The sequence below is a fragment of the Nicotiana attenuata genome, unplaced genomic scaffold, assembly GCF_001879085.1.
Source record: "Nicotiana attenuata strain UT unplaced genomic scaffold, NIATTr2, whole genome shotgun sequence".
NCBI lineage: Eukaryota > Viridiplantae > Streptophyta > Magnoliopsida > Solanales > Solanaceae > Nicotiana > Nicotiana attenuata.
In genome coordinates this window covers 80,022-92,515 of record NW_017671477.1, presented here as the reverse complement: position 1 = coordinate 92,515, position 12,494 = coordinate 80,022, and the positions used below count along the sequence as shown (strand labels likewise).

At 42.0% G+C, this 12,494-nt stretch overlaps 1 protein-coding gene across 1 annotated transcript; it reads right to left on the bottom strand.

Annotated features, from left to right (window-relative positions):
• Nucleotides 1-298: 298 nt before the first annotated feature.
• On the bottom strand, nt 299-1,585 carry LOC109208530. Its single transcript, XM_019371655.1, has 2 exons — nt 1,052-1,585; nt 299-988 (listed from the first exon to the last, which is right to left on the bottom strand). Exons 1-2 carry the CDS (start codon nt 1,583-1,585, stop codon nt 299-301), a joined length of 1,224 nt encoding a protein of 407 aa, XP_019227200.1.
• Nucleotides 1,586-12,494: the final 10,909 nt, after the last annotated feature.

Genomic DNA, 12,494 nt, shown 5'->3' with positions numbered 1-12,494 from the left:
CAACCATAATTGACGCATTTGAGAGAAAGGGTTGAGGACACGGGCTTCCTTCTTCACATTGGTCTGCGACCACAACCTCGAAGGCTTGATAGACTATATGTTCACTACCTTCCCTTGCTTCGAGACATGGGACTGACGGGTCCCGATAAATTGATTGCTCGTCCTCTCTGTGGACTACGATCTCTTGATCTTTATATTCAAATTTCACCATCTGGTGGAGAGTGGAAGGTACGGCCCCCGCCGCATGAATCCAAGGCCTTCCCAAGAGGAAATTATAAGAAGTGTCCATGTCTAGGACCTACAATGTCACCTCGAAATCCACAGGACCAATAGTCAAAATCAGATCGATCCCGCCTATGGTGTCTCTCTTGATGCAATCAAAAGCACGCACGCAGACATTGTTAGGCCTGATTCTCTCCGTTTCAATCTCCATTCTTTGCAAAGTTGAGAGAGGACAGATATCAACTCCGGATCCGCCATCCAGCATGACCCTTTTCACATAGAACCCCTCACATTTAACTGTTAGATGAAGGGCTTTGTTGTGGGCAGCCCCTTCAGGAGGCAAATCATTCTTGCTAAACGAGATATGGTTGATTGCGAAAAATCTTTCTGCCATCCTCTCTAGTTGTTCAACAGTGGTTTCAATCGGAACATAAGCCTCATTGAGGGTCTTTATCAACACTTTCTGATGCTCGGTTGAGCTCACCAGTAGGGATAGGAGTGAGACCTGTGAAGGAGACTTCCGGAGTTGGTCTATAACCTCGTAGTCTGCAGTTTTCATTTTATAGAAGAATTCTTCGGCCTCCTCAACACTAACAGGCTTCTTTAGTGGGAACCGCTTCTTCCTGGCGTTTTTCAAATCCTCCAAGTTAATGTATTTCTCAGCTGGGCTAGTTTCATTTGCTCCCCCTAAGACCTCTTTTCCCTTGTATGTCACTACCGCTCTCTTGTAATTCCATGGGACGGCAGTGGGGTCTGTCATGGGTTTCTGCGGTGCGTGGCCAATAACCACGGGCTCATTTAGCCTTGGTGAAATTACTGAGCCCCGTACCACATAGGTCCCTTTAGGCATGTACATTTTAGGTCCCCTGTTCAGCTCGAACCTTTTTGGAGGGCTCAATGTTGTTTGTTCTTTCCTGTGACCCCGGAGAACATAAAGAATGGCATCTTTTGGGGGGACTGCCCCAGTTTTGGTTTCCACATTCTTTTTTGCACTTTGAGGGGTGGAGTTACTCTTTTTCTCTCCCTTTCCTTGCTTTGCAACCGCCCTCAGCTTCTTTTCAACATCGATGATGGAAATGATGGCTTTCAGGGCCGAGTCAAACTCCTTATCTTCACAAATCATGCCAATAACTGGCCCGTCGTTGTGGGCCTGCAATGGGTTGTTGGTCACACTGGGGATTTCATCATCTTTCAATACCACCCTTTTTTGCTCTATTAAGTTTTCGATTTCCCTTTTGAGAGTCCAACAGTCTTCAGTGTCATGCCCTTCCGCTCCCGAATGGTAGGCACATCGAGCACCGGGTTGGTAAGAGGGCAACTTTGGGTTTTGCCTGGTTTGGGGTACGGGTTGCAGTAAACCCATTTGGACCAGTTTGGGGAAAAGGCTAGAGTATGACTCACCAATAGGCGTGAAATTTATTCTCCTGGGTGGCTCCCTAGCACGGGCACTGTAGGGGAAATTATTTTGTGGAGGTCAGGGATTATACTGAGCTTGGTGGGGAGAGTTATTTCTAGGAGGTGGAGCTCTATTTTGGTTAAACTGTTATTGTGGCCGAGCGTATGGCTGGGCGTTCATCACTGCGTACGGTTGGGGGCCATAACATAAGCCATATCCTGGTGGGGATAATAATGTTGTGGGGGGCTTGGAGAGAAGTAATTTCTGGGTGGTCGGGGGTTTCTCGGACCTGATACCGCCATTGCCGCTTCTTCCTTTTTCTTTCTGTTCACTACACCTTCGGACCCGCTTTGAATTGCTTGGGACGTAGCTTTTATGGCAGATTGAATCAATATGCGCCCTGTTTTTAGACTGTTCTCTACCATCTCACCAATCTTGATGGCCTCAGCGAACGGTTTCCCCATTGCAGACATCATATTCTGAAAGTAGTCAGCCTCTTGGGCTTGTAGAAAAACACTCACCATTTCTGTTTCATCCATCGGGGGCTTGACCCTGGCCGCTTGTTCGCGCCATTTAACAGCGTATTCCCGAAAACTTTCCGATGACTTCTTCTTGAGATTCGACAGAGAATTCCTGTCGGGAGCTATGTCTATGTCATACTGAAATTGCCTGACGAAATCTCGAGCTAGATCATCCCAAATGTGCCAACGGGGTATATCCTGATCCATGTACCACTCGGATGCTATGCCCACTAGACTCTCTCCAAAATAAGCCATGAGAAGATCCTCTTTTCCACCTGCTCCTCTCAGTTGATTGCAGTACCTCTTGAGGTGGGTGATGGGATCCCCATGCCCATCGTACTTCTCGAACTTGGGAGTTTTAAAACCCAGGGGTAGGTGGACATGTGGAAACATACACAAATCAACGTAGGATACGCTCTTTTGACCACTTAAGGCTTGTATATTCTTAAGGCTCTGTTCCATGCTCCCATCTTCCGATTGATTTCTTCCTGCTCGGGGTTGTTTATAGTTTTCTCCTGTCCCGCAGTAAACTCATACCGGGACTGTTGGGGGTAGGAATTGGTAGTGAACTTGGCCGTTTCTGGTGGGAAGGATGGTACTTGAAAAGTGAAGGATGATGGGTCAAAGTTTGGCCTTGGCAAAGTGGGTGGTGCGGTGGCTGAAGAAGGTGGCGCAGAGAATATATTGGAGGCCACGCCTAAAATCAACACCTGGGGGCGAACCTCAGAAGGTGTTCCGGCAAAGTGGGCTGAGATGGTAGGATATCCAAGCGGAGTGTTTGGGTAGTTTATTGGGATATTAGAAGTTCCACTTGCCCTGGGAAGTAGCTCAGGAAAACCAGGTATCGTACTCGGTGGCTCCCTACCATTGGACCAGGCGTCCCATATTTCCAACATGCGGAGACGCAGAACCCTGTTTTCCTCAGCAGCGGCTGACTCTGAAGTTGGGATGGTCGAGATCGGGCTATCCTCTAGGATAGAACTGTTGGTAGATGACCCTCAGATGACATTTCAACACTTCCTTTTGATCTTGTGAAGTAGGGATGTGAAGCCAGATTACCACAAAACCGACCACCTTAATATTGAACCTACTCAATAGCAAACACAACGAACCGGTTAGTGTGAGACAATTAACACATAGGGAATCGCACAATGGGGTGTGGTGCACCTATACAGTTAAATGTTTTTCTATATGCTTGCAACGGTTGCTTGTTTCATCCCAGCTTTCGTTTATCTCTCCAACTTTCTTTCTTTTGGCGCTTTTTAACTTTTGCTCTCTTTTGCACTTTGTCATCATTTTTCCCCCTTACTCTTGTTTTTCTCTCTTTTTCTTGTTTTCTTTCTTTTCCTTTTTATTCGAATTATTTAAAAACATGACAGGATTCGATTAGGATTGCCTACGTATCACGACGTCACGTGAATCAGATCATCACGTAGTTCAAGAAATAAATGCAAAAATAAAGACAATTTTTTGTGGCTTTTCCAAATTTTCATTAATAAAAACTTCTACTTTTCTTTGTTACAAAAGACTCCATCCTACTTTTCTAGGAATTTAAAAACTAAAAACAGACTCGAAACATACTTCAAAACTAGAAACTGAAATACAGACTCAAAACGAAAATGAAGAGTATATAAGTGCTTCTAAAGTTGATCCAAGGGCCCGCGGGACATCAGTCGGTCTCGCCACGGGCCTGTGTGCAAGGTCTCCTTGAAGACGATCTAGGTCATTCATGATTTGTCGAACAAAGGTCATCAATGCGGAGAAAAAGGTGGTTTGAGTCATGTCTTCACATTCATGGCACTTTGTGACGATGTAGTCAGCAATTGCTCTAACCCTTTCCCTGATGATACCCTTTTCTTGGAGTAGACGCCCCATTTGTTGAGATCTAGCTTCTAGCACTTGGGCATCATGATGGTTTTGACCCTGCAGTTGTTGGATGTCTTCTTCTAGCTGGGACATTAACGCATAACAATGTTCCCTTTCTGCCTTAAAGTTCCTAGCTTGTTTGGCCATCTCATTTTCGAGGGAAGTTAGCCTTTTCTTCAAGTTTGTAACTTCTCCCTCATATTTCCTTTTCAACTGTCGGACAAACTCTGCTCGCCTCTCTGCGTTCTTCGCCAACTGTGCCTGGGCCTTTGCCAAATCATCCTCGTACTCAGATACTTTCCTCCTGGCACCATTTATTAGTCTTTCATCTACTCTGCTTCTTACTTGGTTTTCGGCCGCTATTCTCATTTTCTGAATTTGGGCTCAGAGGGCTTCATTCTTTTGGGTTAACTTTTTCTTCTCACCCTCGTCTGCGGCAGCTAGCACATCACTATCAAACTTGAGATCCCTGATTTGTCCTTCCAGCCTACCTATGGTGGCTCGGTATTCATTTTCTTTTGTCAACCACTCCCACTGTTCTTGTGAAGCTTCAACAAATTCTTGGAGGTGGGGTCTTTTAGCTGGCCTTCCGAACTCAACTTCCCTTTTGTACCAAGCGAGGTAACCAGATGAGACTTCACCTTTGGACAGATCTCGTACACGGGTATTCGCCATCAGATATTGACACTCACTCCAGATCTGGCGAACCCCTGCTTCATGGAATTGACCATCAGAACGAATCTCGACTGCGTGGATGCTGAGGTCTTCATCTTTGGGCACTATTTGACATCTCCCTAGTTGCCTCAAAACCCGATTCGGGGCATAAGGCTAGATACTTCTGACACCCATCAGGAGGAAGTGGGGACCAGAGGCTGGCATGTATATGATTTCATCAACAGAAAGCCACCCCAACGTCCACTCTATCTGATTTGCTGTGATAGAGCGGAGGCAAGATATCCATTCTGCGACCCCCTCTGGCATTTTGAAACCGTCGACCCTTGTATAGAATTCCTCTATGCAACTTTCTCCTGTCGGCCCATAATTCATGTACCGAGGACGATGACATAGGTGCTCGATCATCCACATTTGTAACAATAAGTTGCACCCCTCAAAAAAGTCAACTCCGGCCTTGCAGGCAGTGAGGGCTTGAATAATTCCGACACTATCATGGGTGCAAGGGTTATTTTGGCATTGGTAAGCAAGGTGTTGACGACCCCGGCTATTCATATATCGATATTTCCGTCCTTTCTAGGAAACACTAGCAGACCCAAAAATGCCACCATGAAAGCGACACATCTGTGCTCTTCCTATTTCAGTCGATTCCCCTTACTGCAAATTTTGCTTTCTGGATTGTTGAACCCCCTATGTGCCCATATCGCTGGTATATGAACTGTGGAGTGGAAAACCCGGCTGCCAAATTTGGGTATTGGACCCCCTGCTTATCTTCAGCAAATCTAAAAATTTGTGCGGAGTGACAGCTCTTGGAGCGACCAAATATTTGTGTCTCAGAGCTTCAGTATTCCCAATATACCCGGCCATCTCTTCCAAGGTGGGCGTGAGTTCAAAGTTCGAGAAATGAAACACATTGTGAGCGGGATCCCAAAATATAACCAAGGCTTTTATTATGTCTCCCCTAGGATTAATTTTCAATAAACCGGTGAGACCCCTCAAGTGATGATTGACCACATCTCGTCCTGATTCACCCAGATCTTGCCACCACATGTACATCTCCAAAGGAATTTTGGTCATGACCTTCATTGGCAGATTTTGATTTGTTCTCATTCTGCACATTTAAATTTAGGCGATTGGTTTAAAACGAAGTGATTTTTTTTTTTTACAAAAGAGGTCAATTTTGCAAATTTTAGACAACACGGCTACTTTTTGCAAATACAGCCCTTCAGCACTTCGCAAAGGAGGATTTTAGGGCTGTGCTTGCTAAGTAGCAAAAATTCACTAAAAAATCTTAGGTGGCTATTATTGCAAAAACAGCCTTCCGACGCCCTTATGGGGACGTTTTGACTATTTAGACAAGAATGGCATCACCTAACTTATTTATGATAAAATAACAACATATTTTTTCTTTTTGGGTTATTTTTGCAAAAATGGAGTTGGACCCGGTGAGGGTTGCCTACGTATCCCATATCCGATGAGAATCAAACTTGCGTAGTTCGGGCAGTTTTGTCATAATAAAATAAAGAAAAGACATGAAACCATTTTCTTTTTTCCTTTTTTTTCAAAATTTTGGCAGAGTTTCAGCATATTTTGGGCACCAGGTTTTTTCAAAGGCGGGTAATTATCTCTCTCATACCAAAATTTCATTTTTCCCAATTTCCTCCCTATTCTAGCAACCGATCAACATGCAAACCGAAGCAAATAATTGTACAAGTAGCACGTAAAAATGCATCAGGATGGTCTTTTGATTCTGGGGTCCACCTGTCCTAGACAGACCCAACCCCTGTGTTGAGTCCTCTAAGTCAAATGCACATGATGCAAACAAATGTTCCTACTAGGGATCCGGCATGAGGCTGAGTTATTCTAAGTTTAAAACCTGGGTATATTGTTCTAGACTTGGTGTACCCGACAACTCAAGCCGAGGAGGGGGCTACATACCGGGAACTAAAAGGCCATCCGGCTTTGTAACTTGTTCGAGCATCTTTCTCACTTAAGGTATGACACTAACTGAAAAGGGAGTCACGCCAGCGTGCACATCCCTGAAGATGAGAAGAGAAGGGTTTCGCAGCAGTTTATATACAGTTTTGATAATATCAAAGCGATAAAAAGCGGCATTTAGCACATTAGGTTCAAACATGTAAAAATCAGATAATAAATAAAGCTAACTATAACAGTTATTCTAAGCTCGAATTCTTAAACCCGGAACAAAAAGTTTTGGGTTATTATCCCCAGCAGAGTCGCCAGAGCTGTCACACCTCCTTTTTTACCACCCGAAGGGGATATAAGGGAGTTTTCCAATTAAAGTGACACTATTCGAAATGGGATTATTTTATTTATTTTTTCAGAGTCGCCACTTGGGATATTTATTATGGTGTTCCAAGTCACCGGTTTATTTTAAAATCCCAAATCGAGGAAGTTTTCGACTTTATTTAAAAGTCTGCACACTAGAAATTCTAGATAAGGAATTCTGTTAACCCGGGAGAAGGTGTTAGGCATTCCCGGGTTCCGTGGTTCTAGCACGGTCGCTTAAACTATTAAAATTGGCCTATGATCCGATTTATTACATGTTTTAACCTATTGTGCATTTTTAAACTTTAGAACCGCTTTTAATTAATTGAGGAATTATTTCAAGGTTATTTAAAACATATCGCAAACGACGCTACATGAAATGCACACGTGAGTCACGACACGTTCTATTTAACCTTGTTAGAAATTAGAACCGGGTCACATGAAATGTACCCCCGGATTTTAAAAAAACACAACTACGTCACGGGAACCGTACCCATAGCTATGATGAATTATTTAAAGAAACGCGCCTAAAGCAACTACGAAGGTTCGAATTTAGCAACAACATTTGTGAGGGCCATGAAGAGTTTAATTGATGGCACACCTCAATTTTTAAAAGGATTAACTCTTGAATTAATTTTGTAAGGGCCATATATTATGAGTTTTAAGCATGGCACACCTCAATTTAATTCAAAGGGTTATATATTTTAAAGGCAAACTAAAGGTGCTCTTATTTTTAATCTAATTTAAAACTAGTTATCACAACCACGTCACGGGAACCGTACCCGTAGTTGTAATAATTTAGTTGCGTGCCCAAAAGCAAACTACGGAGTTCATTTTTTAATCTCTAAATTATAACATTTGTGAGGGCCATGAGCGATTCTATTAAAGTGGCACACCTCAATCGATTCTTTCTTTAAGAAATTATACCTAACTAAGGCCATCTAAAGATGCTTGGATTTGCTTTTTCGCTGCACTACAACACTTACTTAAAGTCTTATTTTTTAGAAAAAAATTTCTCTCTAGAAAGATTGCTGAAACACCACCAGCTTCTCAAATGTCACCAACACCCAACTCCTCAACAATCCCCCCTAAACCACCGGATAACGACCTCATCACTAGTCCCATGGAGATCAAATTCATGACAAAGGAATCTATCTCCTTTAAGGACAAGCTCCTCAACAAAGATATGACCTTTATGATGGATCCAACCTCTGATCCATCACCTTCACAACAAGCCCCAATGGACTTCCACTATGAGACAGAGATCCCAAGCGAACCGCTAATTCCTTCCCAGGAATATAATATTTCAGTCCCTATTATGATGGAAGACAAACAACGAATCTACCATCCCTGGGATACTCTTTGATCATTAAGTTACAAGGGAAAAGAATCACACATGATTTGTTGAAAAAGAAACTACTAGACCTTTGGAAACCATCAAAAAATTTCCCATTAATTGACCTAGGGGTGGACTACTATATTGTTCGATTCATAAAAGAAGAGAACATGGCTAATGTATTCCAAAAAGGTCCATGGTTTCTCTCCTCTCTGTCCAACGATGGATTCCTAACTTTGTAGCATCTAAAGCAACACAATCTTTTACTGCAATCTGGATTAGACTTCCCCAACTCCCCACTGAATTTTACGACAAGGAAATACTACAAAAAGTGGGAAGCTCAATAGGAAGACTCCTGAAAGTTGATGCTTGTATATCGGCAGCCCTCCGAGGGAGATATGCTCGTCTCTGTGTGGAATTCCCCCTTAACAAACCTGTCACCCCTTTTCTTTTTATAGGATCTCATAAACAGTATATCCATTATGAAGGTGACAAACTTCTATGTAAATCATGTGGTCACCTAGGCCATGTAAAATCTCAGTGCAATCAACCCAAGACCATCCAAAAGCAGGAATCTCAAATCAAGGATCTGGAAGCACCCCAAACGGGGCAAACAAAGCTTGAAGAATTATGGCATACAGTCCCTTTCAATAGAGGCAAACGAAGGGATCCCTCCAAAAGTGCCTCAAAATTGCTAGAGAATAATCAAGAACCAGGTATAAGCGTTAATATTTTTGAAGCCAAGTCAGGTAAATTTCTTTCTTCCCAAAAATTTTGTTATAAAACTAGAACTCACCTGTCGCAATCTTCCAAAAACTGCAAAACAGCCCTCCCCATAAACCCTAGCAAAAACTCGAACAATTTCCACCTGTTGGATCAAACCAACTTAGATGATAATCTCTCTATTAACGTTAGTAATAATCTTAATACAAACATTACCAAAATTAATTACGATAGTATTCACATAAATCAAAATAAAAAACCCGTTAATAATAGTCTTAATACTGATATCCCTAATAATGGTAGTAATAATGAAACTTTAGATAATGCGTTGGGTACACTTTTCACCCCACACACGCAACCTCCCACCCTACCAGCTATACCCACCATCTCTCTCACCCAATCAAGCCCTAATAACACCCATAATACTACCCTACCTCACAACACCCCACCCCCCCCCCCACTAATGAAGACCCTACTAATCCTCCCTCTAATACCCCTCTAATGTGTAACACTACCCTAACCAATTCCCTCCTCTTGCATGTAGCATCTGACAGGAAACACCTGTCATGCAAGAACCAAGCCAATGAACAAATGGATATTGACATTCCCCACAAAAAGACACCCCATCGCAATCTTCCCCTGAACCAAAAAATCTCCATTAAATACACGCCAAACCAATCAGTTTGCATGCAAGGAAATAATCCAATCATTGAGATCCTTGGAAACATTAAATCTTCTAATTCTTCTATTCTGCCCTCCCCATTAAATTGTACAAGTCCTATCGAAAATGCCCAGAATCCCAATCTCAGCAAGGAGACGCCACCGTCTCATTCAACTCCAAAGAATAACTCTCAACCCAAACATGGAACTCAATCCTCCTCAAAACATCCAGACTCAGAACCAAACAATCAACCACGAAGGATTTTGATCAAACCACCTCTTCCTCAGAACCACCAACCTTTATCTTGGGTGGAGATGGGGATTCTAGGCCATGCACTTTCTTTCAGCATCACCTTGGAAGGGAGGGAAACAGTGATAGTGATCCAAAATTCTCACTACATTGCTCAACTGATCTCCGAAGGAGTTCGCATGGCGATGAACAACTACATCAACCAAATATGGTTGAACAACATCCTAAACCCCATAGCCCCAACTCTCACCACCAACCAAATTTAATCCATGAGGGGGACTGGAACATGCCTCTCAACTTCATCCCAATTCAAAACCCAACTCCGGCGGTGGATCTTCCATTCTTCACCCCGGAATTTCTATCCACCATGAATCCAGTGCTCACCTCTTGGAATGCACATGCAAATCAACCCCCACCTCCAGTTGTACCAGATGTTCAAGTCATGCAAACTCCTCACTCTCATCAAGCTCAAAACCAAATGGAACAGGCAATGGAAGAAGAAATCGACACTGTAAACTTGATCCCTCAAAATGTGGTCGAGGATTCAAACCTAGACGAGCTAAAAATCTTTCTATTTATGGAAAGGCAAGAGCAGAAGCAAATTCTCTACTATCCAATGGCACTATACAAGTGCACAATGGACATAAGACCTCCAGCAGACCCTACCGCAGGAAAACACGCAATGATCCTCGTTCCTTTTCAGAGGAGGAATCCCATCTTTCCAAGGAGAATGAGGGAGAATGGAGACCTGAACAACCCATCGTTAAATATGAATAGATCGACCACTTTCATTATTTGGAATATAAAAGGGGGCAACAACTTACAGTTTTAGGCTAAGCTTCAGGGATCTAATAGATACTCATCACCCTAGTATGGTTACCCTACTGAAAACTAAGATGGACAGCCATCTTCCCCTCCTCAATCCTTTTGGATTCACCGACATGATTGAGATACCAGCAGATGGGCAGTCGGGAGGTATGGTTATCTTGTGGGATCACACCAAGGTCATGGTTCATAGCTTTGTTCGTCGAAGCTAGGAAATTAGTGCAACTATTGAGGTATTTTCCCTTAACAAAACTTGGTATTTTACTTCGATTTATGCTAGTACTGATAGTAAAGTTAGGAACACTATGTGGAACAACTTATTAGACATGCATGGTGAAATTAGAAGTCCCTGGGTGATAGGGGGGGTTTCAATGATGTCTTAAGCTCCGATGAAAAATTAGGAGGTAGGAAAATTAGTAAAAATAGAGCTAAGGTCCTGTGGGATTTTATTAACTATTGCAACCTAATAGATCTAGGTGTTAAAGGTCCTAAATTTACTTGGTCTAATAAAAGAAAAAAAAAAGGCCTCATACTAGAAAGATTAAATAGGGTGTTTGCTAATAAGGAATGGATTGAACTATTTCCGGAAGCTTACATTACCCATCTTCCTAGACTTCACTCGAACCACAACCCCCTCTTGATCACTTGTGATCCTAAAAAATGTACCTCCTTTAAAAAACCTTTCCGCCTTGAAACATTTTGGTGCCGTCACCCGGATTTTATAAACCTAGTTAAAAATAGTTGGAGTAACTCCAATTATATTCATAGCTCCCAAAACTTTAGAGGAAATATTATCCAGTGGAGTAGGAAACATTTTGGAGATACTCACCTTAAGAAATCTAGGATTATTGCTAGACTTAATGTCATTCAACGCTCCAATAACTATCACTCTAGTTTTAATTTACAAAATTTAGAATCTAAACTTCAACAAGAATATAGGGATATTCTTATATTAGAAGATGAATACTGGAAAATTAGAGCCAGAATGTCCTGGGTTCAAGAAGGTGACGCAAACACAAAATTCTTCCATATTAGTGCAACCAATAGAGCTAGGAAAAACAAAATCGTTTATTTCAAAGATGATTCTGGTAATTGGATGAACGAACCTAGCAAAATCCTAGATCACACTCTCAACTATTTTGTAAATGCCTTCAAAACTGATCATTTCGCCACTAATTGGTCTCTTATAAAAAACAATCCAAAGATTTTTAATAACATTGATCTCTCTACCCTTGATGACCATCTTTCTAGGGGTGAAATTTACAAGGCAGTTTTTTCCTTCAAACCCTTTAAATCTCCAGGTCCGGATGGTTACATCCCTTCTTCTACCAGAAATATTGGAGCATTGTAGGCAAATCAGTTATAGATCTAACCCCCAAAGTTTCCAATGCCAACAACCTGAAAAACTTTAGACCCATAGGACTTTGTAATACTATTTATAAAATCATTACTAAAATCATTGCTAATCGAATTCAACCTTTCCTCAATCATATTATAAGCCCATTCCAAGCTAGTTTCTTAAAAGGGAGAAGGTCTTCCGATAATGCCATCATAATTCAAGAATTAATGTGCCAATTTAAGAAAATGAGAGGGAAAAAGGGTTACATGATTCTTAAATTAGACCTGGAAAAAGCGTTCGATAGATTAGAATGGTCTTTCATCTACTTAACCCTCTCTCACTTCCAATTCCCTAATAATATAAAGAATCTCATCATGAATTGTATCAGCACAAGC

Coding starts and splice junctions, on each gene's coding strand:
- LOC109208530 (XM_019371655.1), bottom strand. CDS start 1,585: ATGGGTTTACTGCAACCCGTACCCCAAACCAGGCAAAACCCAAAGTTG. Junction 989..1,051: donor TGCCTAAAGGGACCTATGTG/GTACGGGGCTCA, acceptor CACGCACCGCAG/AAACCCATGACAGACCCCAC.